At 48.7% G+C, this 19,377-nt stretch overlaps 1 protein-coding gene across 1 annotated transcript; it reads right to left on the bottom strand.

Moving 5' to 3' along the window:
- Positions 1 to 833: 833 nt before the first annotated feature.
- LOC131096381 (serine/threonine-protein kinase PAK 3-like) lies at positions 834 to 18,557 on the bottom strand. The gene is given in 13 exon segments (XM_058044720.1): positions 834 to 926; positions 2,408 to 2,545; positions 5,229 to 5,425; positions 5,871 to 5,970; positions 6,816 to 6,933; positions 7,590 to 7,702; positions 11,564 to 11,899; positions 12,177 to 12,311; positions 15,580 to 15,711; positions 16,170 to 16,207; positions 17,136 to 17,280; positions 17,282 to 17,343; positions 18,479 to 18,557. Coding segments are annotated over 13 exon segments (1,686 nt in total).
- Positions 18,558 to 19,377: the final 820 nt, after the last annotated feature.

Here is a 19,377-nt window from a genome sequence, read left to right as displayed (position 1 = left end):
GCAGGGAATTATCAGGGAGGAACCTGGGGTATCTGAGGCAAACCATGACATCACACCGCAACATACCACACTACTTAATAAAATACAGTACTACTAACTAAGACACCATAACACATATAGTATATTTATTTATTTTTATTTATATATATATATATATATATATAATATTTAATATCTGTGAAGAGCCTGTCCTGTAGTATGTACTTTTTACAACACCAAAGAAGCCATTGCACCTTTAAGAGACAGCTGACAACTCAGAAGGAAATGTTCAGCTTGTTCACAGGGTGAGAAAGAAAGAATTCTTCCAGATGAGTTAAAGTTTCAGAAACTTTATTTATTTACAATCCTACTCTATAATCCTGTAGGGTGGTATTTACAGAAAAATGGACAGGCACTAAATGAACCAGCCTAACCTTCTGGAGCTAACTAAAATAACTAACCTTCTAGGACTAAGTCAGGTTGTTAATAAAGCTGCATTCAACTTTGTGGATAAAAAGGTGATGTTGCGAGCAGAAAGAAGAAGCAGAAAAGTTGCTGACAGACAAAGGGGTAGCAACCCAAATAAAATGTCCCTTACAGCATCTACCAATTCGATTAAGAAAAAGATGCAACCAAACAATGCATGACTACAGAAAGCTATAGGATAGGAACTAATTATAAACTATGTTTAGAAGCATAATAAATGGCTTCTCCTTGATTCACATTAAATTGTGCAGAGTCTTTTTTCTTTTCTCCACATAGTCCTACTCTAAATCCTACTCTAAATCCTACTGTACCGTACTACTCTACAATCCTACTCTAAGATGGCTATGGAGAAAATGGTCCTGATACGATTATAGCACCGTTTGCTTCTCCATCCTCCTCTTCACTGAGATGATGAGTGGTGCCAGGGTGGATGCAGCCTCGGCTGATGTTACAAATGGATGCTGTTCACAAAAAAAAACAAAAAACAAAAAAAGGAATACAAAAACAAAAACAAAAAAGAAAACAAAACACAAACAAAAAACCCAAAACCAAAACAAAACAAATAAACCAAAAACAAACAACAAACCAAACAACAAAAAGACAAAGAACAGTGAACAGTGAACCATTACTTTCCAAGCTCAATGCTTTACAGGCTCAGTTGGGATTGCTCTGGGTCCTAAAAAGACCCAGAAAGAGGAGCAGTGGGACCATCTGCTACCCAGCAGTCATGTGCAGGACCCTGCCATCACAGGCAAACCTGGCCAAGAATCCCACTCATCCATTAATTCAGGTTTCTTTATCTTGTTGGGATTTTTGCCCTGCCAGTGCTCTAGAAATGGTGCTTTCTGTCCCTGGGTTTTCTTCCTTTCAGGAAACTCCAATGGCTCACATGGGTCCCTGCCTTTGAAAGACAGGCACTGTGCTGATTGCCACAGGGACAGAAAGCAGTGTCTACCTTTCCATGCCCTGCCCCTCGTGTGCTGGATGGCACCTTCCTTCCCAGCAGGGCCAGCCCAGTGGCACTGGGCCCTGCAGTTCCCTCTCTGCCACACAACCTGGCAGTAACCCTGGCACAGTTCCCGTCTGCTTGAGCGTGCCAGGCAGCAGATGGGGCTGGGACAAGTCCCTCCCAGCTGTCCCTGTCTGCATGGCAGAAACCTCTGAGGGTGGGCTGGGGGGCACCAACCAGGGCCCCTCAGAGTGAGCCCCCCACAGCCCCTCCTGCCCACAGCCAAATCTCTGACTGCTCAGCTGGGACTGGCTTCCTTGGGTTCCTCCACCATCATTTCATGTCTCTGTACCCTGCATTGCTCTACTTCAATTCTTTTGCCATTACATAAAACTGAGCACTCCACCAAATCCCAAAAGAGGGCAACAGACACAGTCAGAGGACAGAGCGCCTCTCCTCTCAGGAAATGCAGAGGGAGCTGGAGTTATTCAGTTTTGTGAAGGACAGGCCCCAGGGAGACTTTATTGCCACTTTCCAAGATTTCAGAGTGGCTTTGAAGAAAGTGGGGGACATCTTTTTTAACAGGGTCAGTTACAATAGGATATGGACAAATATTTTTAAACACAAAGGGAATCTAATCAGAGTAGGTCTAAGGAAGAACTTGTTTTCTCGGAGCATGGTGCCACACTGGCACAGCTTGCCCCAAGAGCTTGTAGGTGCCCCATCCCTCCAACCATTCCGGCTCCAGTGGCAAAGGGCTCTGAGCAACCTGATCTCTTTAAAGATGTCCCTGCACATTGCAGGACACTTGCACCACCGGACCTGTACAGGGCCCTGCCACCCAGCCCAGTCTAGGATTCCTCACTGTTTTCATTTGAAGAGCACCAAGAATGGAGGTGAGGAGGAAGGGGGCTCATCTGCTGCCTTGGGCTTGAGTGGAGGAGGAGCCCATCCCTCAGAGCCTGTTTCACCTGCAGCCCCTTCACATTTTACCTGCAGGAGCTCCTTGGCAGACCAGCGCCGCGCCTCGTCTCTCTGCAGGCAGCAGCTCAGGAAGTCACGCAGGCAAGATGAAAATAGGTTGGGCTGCTGCAGCTTTTGTCTTCCTCCTGTGGCTATCAGGAGTTGAGGCTGGGGAAAAAGGAGACACCAGGCTCCACCTGCTTCTTTCCCATCTGTCACTGCTCTCCCAGATCCCATTGATTAAGCTCCACTCTGCAGTGGCAGTTTCTGCCCTGGCAGAGACCCAGAGATGACTTTTCTTTACCAACCAAAACCCCAAACCCCGATGCAGCCACAGCCTCTCCAACATCCCACAGATCTTGCCTTGGCAGCTGATTTCGTTGACTGACCTAGTTAGTGGGAACTACATCAGCACAAGCACATTGCCTTCCCTGAGGATTCATATCAGCCTCGAAGAAGGCGTTTTGGAAGAAGGACTTTGCTATACTAACTCTACTGTATCCAAGGGTTAGGATATGAAAAGTATCTCTGCAGTGCTTCTTGTCTCTTAAGCACAGCTGCCATAAAACAAAACCAATCAAGCTTTTTGCTTTGTTCTTGAAAACAATGGGAATTGGAAGGAAAGAAAGGAAATCCACCAGGTATTCCTCAGGTAAGGAGACAAACATTTGGAATCTCATCTTCAACACAGACACATTATGATCCATGCACAAATGTACTGGGATGAAAACGCCTGCTTGGACACACAGGAGCCACCTGCAGCTCTGTCTCTCAGCAGCCTGAAAAATTCTGCTTTCCTTACATGGAAAAGAAAAACTTTTCATGGTCATATCAGAAGGAGAGGTTCCATCCCTACGGTCACCCTCGACTCATTTGGCTACACAAATTAATGCATGAATGGTAGGCCCATCCCAGAAAGTGCCAGGAAACAAACGGGAGGTTTTGGCAGGCTCTCCACATCACCAGGCTCTGGCTTGGTGATGTGGAGAATGTTGCTTTGGGCTAGGAGAGAAACACGGTCACTGAGTGTTTCAGCAGCACTGCGCAAGAAGCAGAAGAGACTCTGTGGCCTTTACACCCTCATTCCCAGGTTTCAGGCATGTTTTCCAGTGAGAAGAAACTGCACAGGGGGTTAAGTTCCTCTCCAAAATACAGTGCCTTAGCAACTTTCTTGTGTTTGGGCTTCCTTTCTTCATTTCTGGAAATGGAACACCAGTTCTGAGAGGCTTGCCTTCTGGTTTTAGGGGCATCTTCACAGACAGACAAGTAGGAACAACTTGAAACCCAAAGCAAATGTTGCCTGAGAAGAGCTGGGTAATGTTTGCCTGTGGTGAGGCTTGACCTGTCTGGCAATCCCTTTCCATGATGTGCAGAAACATCCAGCTGCTCCCCAGAACTCAGTCCCTCTGGGCATGCAGGCCTCTGGAAACCCCTGAGGATTCCAGCCTTTCTCCTGCTCAAGAGCATCTAACCTAAGCTGAGCTCCAGTTTCTTCAGCAAGGCCAAGGATGCTCACTTCCATGCAGCTGACAGTGTCCATGGAGCTCAGCAGGTCTTTCTGATACTCCTCAGGCCAAGGAATTACAGTGTAGATTGGCAAGACATCGGCTGATCATTATCCAGTGTGGTTCATGTGGAACCAAGCTCTAACACGCTGACAAGTCAGAGGGAGAGAGCTCATTCTGCTTTTGCAAGATGGTATTTAGAAACATAAGACACCAACTTGGAACTATTCAAACCTCAACTTGCAGACTCCATCTCAAATAGACAAAAATAACAATGGCAAGAGGCCTTGGAGTCTCCATAAAAATGCCCACCACTGTCATGATAACTCTGTGCTCGTGGCACTGAAATAGATGGTGACCAAAGAGACTTTGCTATTATCCTCTTCAACCCAAAGGAGAATTTCAAATCCAGAAATTGCAATGCACTCCCCTTGTGTACAAATAATTTATGTGGCTTTCTGTCCTTTTCCCACATCACCAGAGGTGACAAAGAGGGTTTTATCCTGACTCTCAGCTGAGCTCAGCCACTGGCCATGGTGGGAGCTGGAGCCCTCCCTGTCATTATAACAGTGCAGGCCAGGGATGGCCCTGCTCCTGTGGTAAAGAAACACAGCACCGGTGTCAACTGCCCACGCTGGATCCCAGCCCAGGCACCTGCCTGCGAGCTCATCAACTTGTTAAAGTACCCAGAAACAGCCAAGGGTTTGGCAAACAATTCTAACTGCAGTTGGAGAAAAACACATCCAAAACTTATCCAGGCCACCCACACACGTGACTGAACAATGTACAGATGACTTGAAAGCCTGAAAGTTTCAACGACCACAGGATTTGGAAAAGATACTACACAATGGAAGAGAAGAGCTGCATTTAAAAAATGAAAAAGCAAGCAGAACTGCTTGGGCATTGCTTTGGTAGTAGGTTTTTTTCTCTTTTCCTTTTTTGTTTACTTTTCTTTTTCCTTTTTTCCTATGTTTTCTATAAAATTGAAACTGGGAAGGTCTAACCTCTATTTCTCAGGATATTTATCACATGTCTACCCTGTCCACTGAAAAATTCTTGTCCTTCAGAAACAGAGTTCCAACAGTGTTCAAAAAACAAGTGGGAAATGTCAGGCATGGCTGGAGGCCAAAATGGCAGGTTTCTGAACTGGTTAGGTTTCTGAACTGCCACTTCCCTTTCTGATACAACCAAAGCTACAGCAGATGCTGATGTGCTGCAGGGGCATTTTTAGAAGGGGACCTTGGTGGAAGTGGTGCCAGCAGATGGCAATGGGATTTTGTCCAGTGGCACACAGAACACGGGACAGGTGAGAAAGACAGTGGGATCAGTGAGTATTTGCACCTTACCAAGACAGGAGTTGCATTCCAGGAAGGAACTTCTCGTTCCACCATTTCGATGCCCACGATTCCCAAAGACCATATGTCCACTTTGGGGCCACATGGTTGACCTGTCACCACTTCAGGTGCCAGCCACCCAGCAGCACCGGCCGCGGAGCTCCGTCTGCCCTGCTCAGGGCTGAGCTGAGCAAAGAGGCCAAAGTCAGCTGTGGAGAAAAAAACAAACCATGAAAGCCAGCTCCAATTAGGAAACCAAGCAAAAGAATTCCCCACTCTCAGGCTAATAATGTGCTGTTGGATCTCCTGGAGAACTGTCCATGCTCGATTTCCTTGGGGCTTTAGCCAAGGGAGTATGGAATTGGCCACCTCCAAAAAATCCCAGGTTTCTTAACGCTGCTCACAACAGTGGACTTCATTCCCCTGAAGCTTTAGATTGTAGCTCCCTCTGTCTGGAAGGGACACACACAGAGCAAGGCCACTCTTGACTGCTTGTGGTTCCTTATACCTCTGTGCACATTGCAACTGTGCCCTCAGCTCGCAGCAGGGGTCCCTGCACTGCCACCAGCACCATTTTTGGGGAGCTGGCAGTCACTCCAAGCAGCCCCACACCCACATCCCTGGAACGCTGCACCTGACCAAGAATATACTGACCCAGCTTGACAGAACCATCAGTTCCGAGAAGGATGTTGCTACTCTTCACATCTTGGTGGATGACGTGGTTTGAATGAAGAAAATCCAGTCCTTGCAGGCACTGAGAGAGAAAACAGAAAGAGGAGGGCAAAAATGAGTGATGTGATTTCATCACACAAGTAAGGAAACAAAGAATCTAAAAGATTCCCTCTCCAGGGGAATGGGGAGCAATGGCAGAACAGTAATGGCCACTGAGAGGAAGAGCTTGCTGCTCCAACACTTGCAGAGCAGGACCTTTCTGAGGAAAGGCACATCAGCTTTTGAAAGAGCAACAGCACCTGCTGGTGTAGGCTGTGCCCTGCAAACCAGCCAGGATGACTCCTGCTGCAGTGGACGTGCTTTTTCCATGCAGAGGACAAAGGAGGGGTTTGGAAAGGAAAAGTCCCTCTCTTTGGTGTTTAGTGGATCACTTTTGGGTGGGAGGATGCATGGAAAAGATTTTCTTGCTGGCCTCAGAACAGGCTTGGAAGTATCACACCAGTCACTTTGTGGAAGCAAAGAGCATTTTTGGCTGCACTTCTATTCTTTTCAGCTGAGGACTATGAGAAATGAGTCTTTTTTCTTTGCTGGTCATTTCAAATCCTGCCACCAGCACCTTTGCTTTTACAGGCAAGGAATGCAGTGAAGACAGACTCCAGGCAAACATTTAGAGAGGCAAGGTGGAGAACAGCAAATAAAAATACAAGAGACAGACTGAGAATACTACAGCAGGAGATAAGAGTACTGGCACTGAGTACAGGGAGTGCAGGGGCACTGGCAGGCCTTTCCCTTGAGATGCTTTTACTTGCCCATAGAATAGCAGCAACACAGAAACAAAGCTTGGCACAGGAAATCACTCCAGCTCTGAGCCCCTGTTTCCCAGACAATCCTGCCCAAGCCCCTGGAAACACAGATGGGATTGCTGACCTCCCGACTGATGGCTGCCATCTCATCTTCCGACAGGTAGGTCTGGCTGATGACATTGCTCAGAGTGCCTCCATCCATGTACTCCATAACCAGGGACAATTCCTCACCCACAAGGTAGCTGAAAGAGGGAAAACAAGGGCGTGGAGATGAATGTACATGGCTAGGTTGCAGTTTGGAAAACATGGGTTGATTCTTCTTTTCAGGTCCCTTTGAGACAAAGACAAAAACAAGGAAGAGACATTCCCTCTTGGCTGTGCATTGTTTGCCATCTGTGCAGTCTCAAGGAGAAAGGCACAGCTGCAAAAAAGGAGACGTCTTAGATGGGCAGTAAGCAAAATATGCAGTTTAGTAACAGCCCAGGTAAAAAACCTGTCATGCATGGTGTTTCTGGAAAAAAGCACCTAATCTTCCTGGCATGCATGGCAATGAAAACCAGCGGCAACAATCCAAGGGAAATCCTTGTTAGTTTACCTGGACATAAGAAGACACTTGAAAAAAATCAAGCTCTAAAACAAAGTGGTGGCTGTGAATATAGAGATCATTGATTTAGTAAGACACAACTCATCCGGGTTTTTGAACAATTTTCAAATACCATGTGCCAGTGAAGACTCATGCAGACAAAATGCAATCTCTTCCCACCCACTGGAGATGAAAAGAGCAATAATAATTAGCCAATAATTACAGCTCTATTTTCTGCCAGTGACCAAAGTGGGATTTTAACTTGCATGTTTGCAATATGTGAACAAACATTCATGGGACAAAAGCACAACTCACCTGTCTAAACAGTTGACCAGGTTGGGATTTCTATTCACCTTCATGACCATGAGTTCATTTACTTTTAGTTCCTCCTTCCTCAGTCCTTGAAGCTGTATTTTTTTTATGGCCACCTAAAATGACATTGAAAATCAGTAACTTGAGAAGTTGGTGGCACAAGACCACAAGGCACGTGGAGCGAGTGATTTTGCAATGACACAGCTGAGCTGTGCCAAACTGCCTTGTGATCAGGCACTGCAGTAATCAGGAACTGACATTCCAACAGCCCATTTCTCTGCTCCCTTGGGAGCCAGTTACAGGACACGTGGGGCCACTGACATTTTGCCTTGACCACTTGGTAACAGCAGTGTCTCAGTTATCACCCACAAACCTCTGACCACACTCTCTGCTGCGTCATTTGGGATTCAGAAGAAGTAATCCATGCCTTAATACTCTGTGGATACATCTTGTGATATGGGCAGGGCTTAGGGCTTTCAGGGACGCCTTGCAGATCTCTCCCTATGTGCAGTTCCCAAGTGCAGCACTGCAGGTAGCTAAGGATCTGCCAGTAACTTTCAGATGGATTTGCTGGCAGCCAGAAATGAGAATTCAGGACTCTGAAGCTGTAGCCCCAAAGAGCAGTGAGGTGCTCGCAGGCACCACCTTTGTTTTAGCAATGGAGAGCGAGTGAGCGCGTCCTTCTCTGAAAGGAACCGCTGCCCTCCGTGCCTTCCTTCCGGCAGCTGAGGAGGACAAAGTCCCAAATGTGTTCTGTGGGCTGGCACCAGTCTGTGCTTCTTGTGCCTTTTCAGCACAGCTCTGCCCAAAGCTCCAGCCACAACTCACACCAGAGGGGAAAGCCCTCGAGTGCAGCAGAGTCTGCAGGGGCTGTTGACATTTACCTCTCCTCCTGTGGCAGTGTTGAGCGCTCTATAAATGTCTCCAAAACTCCTAGAAACAAAACAGAAGCAGAGAAAGGAGAAGCCATTTAGATCTTGCAGTGAAAGCCAGCCCACACAGGAGATCTCTGCTGTAAATGCCTGCAGGACACTGGAAGCATGAAGATGTCTTTGACAATGCCTTCTGAGCACACCTAGAAATTCTGATCAGCACTGACAATCTAAGCCCAGTGCCTGAACACATTTGCAGTTTGTCTGACTTCACACTTGATACCTATTCCACCAGCAAAACACCTGATGCATAGTTTTGTACCATTAACATTGCTTGGACAAACCCACTGCCAATATTTTCCAGTTCAATGTATTTTAGAATAGGACCTTCCATCTTCACCATTCTCCCTGAGGGAAAAAAAATGCAAGATGTTCACTTTAAAGCAGAGATCCCAGCTTCCAGGAGATACAAGAGGCAGCCCCACTGTCTGGAGTTCTGAGCCTCCCTTGGTGGACAGCTGGCTAACAACAACAGGAACAGCAACTGGAACACCAAGAAAAGAACAGCAGGCCCACAGCACAAGTGGCTGGCACAGAGACTGATTTCCAGCATCCTTTGAAGGGAGAAACCTCTTGACAGCAGGCACACAGGGAAGCACAGGGAGATACATTCAGAGGACACTGAGACCAGAAGAGAATACCTACCTAGGCAAGTAAGTTTGTCGTCTAGAAACATTAAGGAGAGCTGGAACTAACAGTGCCTTTGTTTTCTTGGGAATAAACACTGTGAGATTTAGAAAAGGTTTCCTACTTGCTAAGATTAAATGCACCTGGACATTTAGAATCAATTCCTCTGAACAGATGTCAAGTCCAGAACAGGAGGAATATTGCCAAGTGTTCCCATCTTTTCCACCTTGCAGCAGTTTGCCAGAAGAATGCCTCTGTGTTTGTAAACCAGAGCAGCTCATGCTAGAACCAATCCCCACGGGGCTTTCAGCATCAGGACCCTCACCCTTTATGAGCAGGCTGAGCCCAAAGACGCCCTTGCCCGTGCCCCACGTGAAGAACCGCGCTGCTTCTCTTCTCCCTGACAGCGCGGATCAGTCGCTCCCATTGCACTCGCCCTCTCGGCACCGCACACGTCCCCATCTTCCCAACTTGGCATGGCGGGCACGGGACAGAGGACAGCAGTGCTCCTCAGGCATCCCTGTGACACAGAGAGCTGCCCAGAGGAGATGCTGACCCTCTTGTGAGCCCAGGCCGTGCGAGGCAGAAGCCGGCCCAGAGAAGCGGCTGCAGCCTCAGGCAGCTCCACGCTGCAGCAGCGGGACCCTCCCAGCTAAGGAAGGCTCCAGCCTCTGCATTCCCACAGCCCTCAGGGGCAGGGCAGAGACCACAACAAGGCTGGCAAAGCCCAAGCATGAGCACTGACCGGCACTGATGGGAAGAAGCCAGAGTGAGCCTGAGCCCCGGACAAGCTGTTGCCCCCATTCAAGACACAACAGGATGGGCTTTGAGATCAGCCACACCCAGGCGCAGATCAGTGCCCTTTTTGTCCCAACAGGTGATGGTAGACACAGAATCCACTGGGCTCTCTTCTCAACCCTACCAGATCTTATCTGAGAGCACAGCACTGGCAGCTGTTAAGGGCAAGAAGCAGATTCATTGGGTTATGCTGCAGAATCACAAAGGGCTTGATGTGCTCTCCTAGAGCCTGATCTCAGCAGGGCTTCTGCCAGTGGCTGGGACTCAAGCAGTCACAGCCTTCTGCTGATCCAGGAACAATCCCTGCTTCTGCCTTCGGCAGAGAGGGAAGCCCAGGCAAACTCCAGCCAGTCTAAGCTGTCCTCAGAGGCAGCAGGAACACCCAGAGCTCTCTCTTGCTGCCTCGGAGCACTGCCAGCACTTCTGTGACACTAAACTGAGCAGAACCCTTTGGTACAGCTATGCTGACACGTGCACACAACACACTGTCCCTCAGATGAGAAAGATACCAGACGTACTCTGCTGCTCCAGGGAGTCACCCACCATCTCCTGTTGCTGAGCAGCAGCTGGGTCAGCACGGCAGGTGAACCAAGGGCTCAGGCTCCATTTCTTCAGCTGGGGAGCAAAAGCTCCTTGGGATGGCACTGCTGCTTCTGCAGCAGCTTCAGTGTCAGAGTCGGTGTAGATCTGAGACAAGAAATGAGTTGATGTCAGGAAGGTGTGGCAGAGATTGCCCTGAAATGCAAGAGAGATTGCCATTTGAAATGCAAGCCCTTAGGAAGCTGCTGTCAGCCACATGCAGAGCTCTTCAACTGGATTGCTTTGGATGTCCACTTGTGAAACCAAATGGTCAAGACCAAAGGCTGCTTTTACTCGAGTTCATAGCCAGTTTCTTGTTCTAAAGGATGACTGCAGCAAGGACCGCTCCACTTCCTCCCAAAGACTCCTTTCCCCCTCATAGGTGTGCAGATACATTTGCATCTCCTCATTCTAATGTTCTACCTCCTGCCATGAAATTCTCTTTTCCTGCACCTTCCTCGGGATGTGCTTATCCTGCAGCATCTCTGGATGGGTCAGTTCCTGGGCCTCATGCCAGCCTCGGGGCTCTTGGCTGCCCGTCATTTGCTGGAACTCTCTGCAGGCTGCCAGGTAGGATGGCGACACTTCCACCTCAAGTCAAACAGAACAAAGCAGTCAGAGACTACAGCTTGTGCCCGTCAGCCAGTCGCCCGTCAGCCAGGAGTCATCGACTGGGAAGAAAGTAAAGGACAGGAGCATTCACAAGGGATACAGACAGCTTGTGGCTCGTATTCCAAATCTATGTGAGTTACCATGTTCACCTGAAAAAACACCTCAAGAAACAAGGCCACCTGGAAGAAACCAGCAGGAGTTCATTTGGATGACTGCTGGCTAAATGGCCAGAGGAGTAATGCCACTGCCTAGAGCATCAGCTGAGATCCAGCAGAGCAGGAAGTGTCCTTGAGAGCAGCTCTGACAGAGGCCTCATCAGGATGGCACTCAGAGGCATCACCCACCCCTGCTGCTGCTCTGCACTGGAAAGGCAGGGCAGGCAGAAACCACCCCTTGGGTGACTGCAGTGCCTAGTGCTATTTCACTCGCTTGATTTTCTAGAGCCTTTTGCTCCTGAAGGAGGTGATTCATTTTCTCTTTGATGATTTTAATTTTTTCATCTAGCCTCTTCTTCCTTACCTTGATTTGAGCCTCAGTTTCCTGCATCTGTGCCTCCAGCTTTTCGTCAATTTTCTGTAAAAAACAACGGAAAGGACTCTCTTTGATGAGTGGGGTGGCTGCCATTCCTTCATTCACCTGTTTTTGTGGATTGCCCCTCTGCATAGGGAGATTCTTCTCCTCTTGGATGTCTTCATTCCTCCTCTTCGCTGCCATGATGGCACTCTGAACTTCAGGCAGCTCTGCTTGTGGCTCTGGCTTGATGTTCTGTACACACAAAAGCAGAGCAAGTGACTGAGAGCTGCCATCAGGCTCAGCTTTTCCCTCTTTTAGCCTCAAAACCACATTTATTCAGCCCCTTCTTTCTGCTTCCCTACCCAGCTCTGTTTCCACTGTAACCCTCCTGTCCTGGTGCTGATCTCTGCAGATTCCAAGGCTCTGTGCTTCCAGTGCCTGTGGGACTCCTGGCCTCCTCAGTCCCAGGAGCTCTGGTTTATGCCCCTCTTCCTGCCCTTCCCTCTGTCCCCTGGCCAGTCAGGCTCACCTGGCCATTCTCCTGTGGCTCTTCCACCTGCTGCCTGAGTTGCTCTTCCTGCTCTCGGGCAGGGAACAGCTCTCCCTGAGTCTGGCATGCCATCTCAGATAAGGCAGTGTGCTCCTGCTCTTTCTCTAGAAGCACCTGCACAGAAAGTAAGAGAAGATGGGTTTCAGCTTCCCATACGCCCTTTGTGGGCCAAGACTCAAAGACTGCTGGGCTCACACGTTCCCAGAGCACTGTGCTGCTGCTCTCCTGGGTCGTTCTCTGCCCGAGGGGAGGCACAGATTCCAAAGTGACCCTGGCCCTACAATCAGGGGCCATCTGGGACTGAAGCTCCAACAGCCTCTCAGGCAGCTGACAGGGAAGGGGTGGCATTTCTCAAGGGTCTGGTGAGAGCCTCCCTCTGCTTCTGCCGTGTCCTGTTTGTCTCTCAGTAGTGACTGACTCCCCGCCCTGTCCCACAGCTCCATCCTGGCTCTGCAGGGGCTTCCTGGGTGAGCTCACTCCTTGTGAGAGACACTTCTGGAGTTCACCTTCTCTTCAGGCCTGCGCCAGCATTCCTCCCTCCTGACATCCACACTCTTGTTAGAAAACCGGGTCATTCAGGAGATGAGGATGCATGCAAAGATCTCTGATGGAAGTCAGAGAACCTCTATGGCCACCTCAGTATATGGAGGAGGACCAAGGTGTTTCTTCTCCCTCTTTTGTCAACTGAGAATCCTGACCAGCAGTAACAGAGTTTCTCATAAGGCCCCATTAATGAATGCACTCACACAGCCCTGGGGATGCCAGTGAAGGAAACCATGTGTCATGTAATGCGTGTATGAGCAAAGTCACCAGACCCCAGATACAGCATGGGATAGTTCCACTCCCTTAGGACATGCAAAAATTTAAAGGACAAATGAAGGCTTCAGGTCAGAAAAGGCTGGAGCAGGAAAACATGAGGGGAAAAACAACCATCTCTGGAGGGGGAAACATCTCTGCCTGCTCAGGATCAGTCAGTGGAACTTGTCTCTACTCCTCTCCTGAAGGGATGCCTTTAGGTGAGCTTTGCATCTTCCACTGCTTTGGAGCAGAGCCAGGAAGATTCAAATAGACAGATAGACAGATCTCACTTTTATAATCTCTCTTTACTGTGCTGTGGTATTTACATTCTTTGAATACAGAGAGATATAATTCTCTCTCCTAGGTTTTTTTTAAGGGAAAGTAATGAGAAACTTAGAGAAGAAGAGAAAACAATTATTATCTATACTTGCTGTTCTTGTTGTTTAGTACACGTAGAATGTGTTATAGTGATTGTTTACTGAAAGTGATTTGTTAATTGGATTTCAGTGATAGTTGTTTAGCTTGATTAGCTAATTAGATAAAAGCTGTGTTGTGACTGTCTGGAGACAGTCACGAGTTTAGCAGCGTTTTAGTATAGTATCTCTATAGTATAGTTTTAATATAGTACTAGTGTAATATACCATAGCTTAAGAAAGCATTTCTTTAACCTTCTAAATCATAGAGCCAAAGCACATTATTTCCCACGGGGGGGTCACCATGAATCAATCCTGTCCTTTCTGTTGCTGCACACATCAGCACTCGGCAGCAGTGCCCCAGTCAGCAGCCATCCTGAACTTGCTCTCCTGTTGCTTCAGTAACCCACACTCTTGGGGAATCTGGAGCGTGTGGGTCCTTATGGAATGCAACCAGACCCAGAGCATTGCACTGGGAACTGCACTCTTTGTGCATCTGTGCTCGGGCAAGTTCTTCTCTTGGACTTGACCACACTGATGGTGCTAAAGTGGCTGGAATCAGAAATGCAGCCCAGCCCCTCCAGCTCCTCTAATCTCTGAGCACCAGCTGGAATGCAAGGGCTTTGATTTCCTGCTCAATTCCCAAACACAACACACACTGATTCCCTGGGCTGCCAAAAGACACGGGAGCCGTTAACCTGAAAGTGATGTGTTTCTGCAGTGCTGGAAAAGGGCAGGAAAGATTGAGAAAAAAGCTCCCTTGCTCACTGGAGAAGGAGAAATTACACAAGGCTTCTCCTTCTAGCAAACAAACAAATCAACAAAATATGAAAGTGTTACCCACTCTGGTGTCTAAAGCACTTGGATGCAGTGAAGGGATGTTTGGCAGGGAAACAGCCCTTGTGCTGAGCATTGGCTCTATGGATCTAAGGCAGGGATCTATGGAAGTCTGCCTGAAGGTCCCTCATGAGCCCCCATTGTCCAGGCTAAAGCTCCCTCAGCCCCTCCTCCCTGGCCTTGTGCTGCACCCCTTGCCCAGCTCCCCTGTCCCTCTGTGCCCACGCTGCAGCCCCTCCATGACTTTCTGCTTCCCAGGGCCCACAGCTGCACACAGCACTCCAGCTGTGGCTGCAGCGCTGCCCAGCACAGGCCACGCTCCCTGCCCTGCTCCTGCTGCCCCACTGCTGCTGGCACAGCCACCGTGCCCTTGGCCTTCTTGGCCCCCTGGCCCCACGCTGCCTCATCTTCAGCTGCTCACGGCCGCCAGCCCTGCGTCCTTTGGGCCCACGCAGCTCCCCAGCCACAAAGGTGCCCATTGCACTTCAGATACTGCAGGCATCATTGCAAGGCGTACATCCTGGGTTTAGCATTACAAGACAGCAGTCAAGGACTTGCAGCTTTGCTCCCTTTCTAGGCTCCAATGCAATTTTCAAAGCAAACTACACAATAGAAGGTATCAACAGACACATGCAGTGTCTGGTTTTTGCCTCAGAAGAATGGTTCAGAACTACTCCCTTTGTTTCTTTTGCCACACTAGACAAGAATGGTCCCCCACAGCTTCATGGACAATACAGTCATCTCCTTGCAGCTTATCAAAGACCAAGAAACAGGCAGACTCAGAGCACCTATCTGCTCTGCTACCGGCTGCTCTGCCTAAAGGGGCAAAAGAACAACCTGGCAACAAAGGCACCAAAATCCCTGACTTCAAGCAGCAACTCTACATCCCCAGTGTGTCTCTGAAATACTCCCAAGTAAGCACACCCAAGAATTTTGTGGGGACAAAGCACCACAAACAACTTGTGGGGTCAGATCAACATTTTTTTGTGCCTGCAGCAACTTGGCCAGTCTGTGCAGGGGGACAGGTCTCTCCACGCCACAGTGTCCCCTGTGTATCCAACAAGGCTGAACACAGTGTCTTTGACACACTCCCTGCTCTGAGAACAGGGAGCCTTCATGCTTCAGGCTGGCCCCTATCAAAATGCCAGGAAGCTGGTGCCTAAACGTGACAGACCAAAGCCCATTGTCCATCTCTCACAGGCTGGGGCAATCACTGGGTCCTGGCAGGACTCCAGCACTCAGCATCCTCAGCCAGCAACAGCAAGTGCTGGCTGGTCAGAAACTTGCAGCTCTTCCCTGCACTAAAGACAGCAGCACACACAGCTGGCACTTACTGGCTCAGAATGTTCAGGCTGTGGTGTGAGCACAGCTGGAGGCTGGCGCTCATCCACCTCATTTGCCTCCTCTTCGGCCTCCTCTCCATGAGCAGAGGGAGCCAGGGGAGAGACTGCTGTTGGTTCTGTGATCTGTGGACAGACAGCAGTGTGAGGGACACAAAGTTACCTATAATTTATAACCTTATTTCTATTCAGCACTTTAATCTATTCAGCTCTATTTCTACAACCAGCTCTGCTAAGGAAAAATCAGAAACTTTGGTAACAATGGGATTCTAACTCACTGACACTAAATTTAAATGGGCTAATTCAACAGAATTGCTAATAGTTCTGAATTAGACATTCCACCCTGGCTACTATCAAGAAGACACATTCTCTCTGCAACATGAGCTTTTCATTCCTTGAAAGTTCTGAAATGGAAAATAAGAAATAGCCAGTGATGCCTTTGTTATTGCTGCTGCAGACATGGAAATGGATTTTCTTTCAGCCTACCCAGCTGGCCCTCTACACTCTACTGCCACAGGCCAAGCTCACAGCTTGCTCTACAATTCCTAAGCACCAGGAACATGAAATGTTCCTTTCTCACTCACCTCAGGATCAGCGCCTCTGAATACATGCTTCAGGTGACCTGGAGTGTGCAAGGGAAAATAAACAAGTGCTGTGAGAAAACTTCCTGGGCTGCTGAATCCCACAAAAGAGAAGTCAACCCAAACAGAGAGCATTTTTCTTTATCAACATCCCTCCACATGACATAGTTCTTTCACACAGCCAGCAAGAGATCAGGACAATAATCTTGGTTGTGCCTACACTTTGGCCTGTCTAGTCAGTAAATGAATGCAAACATGATCAAGAAAATGCAAATTCTTCTTCAACACTCAATGCTTCTGTTCTGTCCAACAGATAAAGCAGCTTTTGTTCTCTTGTCTTTCAGGTACTTTTTTCAAAAAAGAAGTTGCATGCACTAATTCCCATTAAGTTGCTGACAACAGTCACCCAGGAAAGCTTGCCCCAAATCCCCCTGAGCTGTGGCAGTTCTATTGTGAAACAGCACAGCAGCAGCTCCAGGCTCAGGAGCAGACACTCACTGCTTTGGCACTTGCACTTCACTGCAAAGGGAATCACTCTTTTAGCACTCAGTCAAGGGTGAAAACGGACAGTCAAATCCTTTCATTACAATATTTAGAATAAAAGAAGCTTTCCCTGAGTTCTGGGGAGAACTACAAAGTCCTTAGAAGGCCTTCTGAGAAGGCCTCCCAGTCTGCATTTTGGAAGTTGTCCTGCTTGTCCCAGCAAACTGAGGAAATGACAGACTCTGCTGCCACAGACTCTCCCGTGGAGGGAACGGAGCCCTGCAGGTTCCCCTGCAAATGCTGCCCCTGTGGCTACAGACACCCCCTTTTTAGCTGAACCTCTTGGCAGGAGCTTTACCAAACCACTGGCATCCTAATGCTCTTTCTCTTTCAAAATCAACTCAGTCACTAAGAAAGAGCAAGAAGACATGCAAAAGCCGGGTTAGGTTACACCCTAGCCTAAATAGAGTTGAAACATCTACTTACTTGCCAGGCTGGTAATGAAATAGGTGGAATAAACAGTGCCATACATGGTGCAAACTGCAGCAGCAAGTTGCTCAATCATTGTAGCACTGTGCTTCAAGTTTACTCCAACCAAGACTCCTGTCAGTGTGCAGATACACGCTGACAAATGCCACAATCAGGAGGATGCTCCTGATCTGAGCAACCCCTAGGACTGCTCTGGCACTGAGGCCTTCCGTGCACCAAGGCAACCTTCTGATGTCACCACGATGATGTAGCAACCATGCCCTGATATCACAAAGCAAAGTATGACAAAGCAAAGCATCACAAAGCATGTTAGTCTGTGAATTTATGCAAAGCAATCACCAGCCTTTCCTACAGCAAACACAAAATGGCCTCGGAAGTTCTCCTCTGACACAAAGCAGCACAAACTCCCACCATGGGCCAAACCCTGTTGTTCAGGGATCCAAGAGGAACTCCAAGAGTGCCCCAAGCACCTACAGCCTGTACCTCAATTGAGCACTCAGATGGGACACAAGAAAAAGAAACCAGACCAAGAAAATGGCCCACAGCATTGTACAGAACCAGGAGAGAAAGCACTATTGGCATAGCAGCTGAAGTAATTCCTAACAAATCACCCCATATATCTGCATGTTTATAGGATGTTTCCATGGCTGCTGTGTATGTACATCTCTTCCTCTGCTCTTTCTTCCCCTTTGGCAGCAGTCGAACTGGCAGCATCTGCCCGCCAGCAGCAGCTGCTCCAAGCTGGGAACGCCGCTGGCTGTGCTGATTTCCAGAGGCTTCTGTGTGCCAGGGGAAGCCAAGGCAGGAGCGGGTTGAACGGTGCTGGCGCTGCTGCTGCTCTGTGCCAGAGAGCCCCGGCTGGGCAGGGCATGGTGCCCACTGCGCTGCGGGCTCCTTCTCCTGCCACAGCTGGGCACACCTGGGAACAAGGCATGAGAACCTGTGGGCAAGCCAAGGGGTTTCTGGGGCTGCACTGCTCTGCACACACCCAGCACACCTGCAACACAGAATTTTAACCCTCAAACAGGTAAACCAAAGGGAAACAGCTGGAAAAGATTTCATTTCAACCATTCCTTATGCTTCAATAGAAATGACCAAAATGAACGTCACCGAGCAGGGCCCAATCCACACTGCCAGCTCAGTGTGAGAAAAGAGGCATTACTTTATTTCAGTGCTGGGTGCATGAGGAAAAACTTCCCTGAAACATGCACACCCACAGGTTAGTATCCACAGAACTAAGACATTACTTTCATTACTTTTATTCATTACTTTGCTCAAACTCACAGGCTAAACATTCTCACAAAGTGTTTGACATGTTTAAATCACTTCCCCAAAATTACTGACATTTAGAGTAGGGGTCTCTTGAGGGTCTCTGGTGGTCATGGGGTGAACATCCCGTTCCTCAAATTCTCCTTCCATGGTTAAGAGCCTTCTTCTCCTTGAATGCATTGCAGCTACGTCCTCATTAGGCCCGCTGTCTTTATTCTCAAGGCTAAGACATCCACTTGCACACATTAACCACTGCTGTGAGGGAAGGTATGACTAAGCACTGCCTGTTAAAGGTTAACACATTCACAATTTGTTGCAGGTCAACATTTCCCCAACATCTCTCGTTCCTTCTCTGGGAATCAAACACAAGCATTTTGTGATCCCTGAGCCCAAGGCCGCCTCCAGCCCTCCTGTCACCCAGCAGCCCTTCTCTCCTCACAAACAGCAGGGCCAGCAGTGCCTTCCCTCACTGGCTCAGTCCCCAGCTGTGTCAGGAGTTCTCTGTCACACACTGCAGGACCATCCTGGACTGTTTGCTCTCCGCTGCACTCTGTTGCCAGCAGACATCCCCACCCTGTTCCATGCCCCGTGCAGAACCCTGCACCTGCTGTCCATGGGCACCTGGCAAGGGGAGGCACTCACGGCAGAGATGCACCAGCTGCACTGGGCAGGAACCAAAACCCTCTGGGGCACAGCTGCTGGCCTGGGTCTGGAACAGCTCTGCACGCCCCACTCCTCACGGGCTCTGGGCTGGAAATGCAATTGCACTTTCTGCCTCACGGAGAAATACCAGGGCTGCACAAACAACGGCCAGCAGGCCACATCCCAAAGGCACTGCAGCATGGAGTTGAGAAGGAAGATCCTTCCCTAATTCCTAACCATACCAAAACCACCATAAATGGGATTTTTAATCTTCTGAATGTAGAGCTGATTCACAGGGTGACAAGGGAATCTTCCAATGGAGTTGAAG

The sequence above is a fragment of the Melospiza georgiana genome, unplaced genomic scaffold (genome assembly GCF_028018845.1).
Source record: "Melospiza georgiana isolate bMelGeo1 unplaced genomic scaffold, bMelGeo1.pri scaffold_29, whole genome shotgun sequence".
Taxonomy (NCBI): domain Eukaryota; kingdom Metazoa; phylum Chordata; class Aves; order Passeriformes; family Passerellidae; genus Melospiza; species Melospiza georgiana.
Note: the sequence above shows the minus strand (reverse complement) of the source record. Positions and strands in the feature narration are given on the sequence as shown.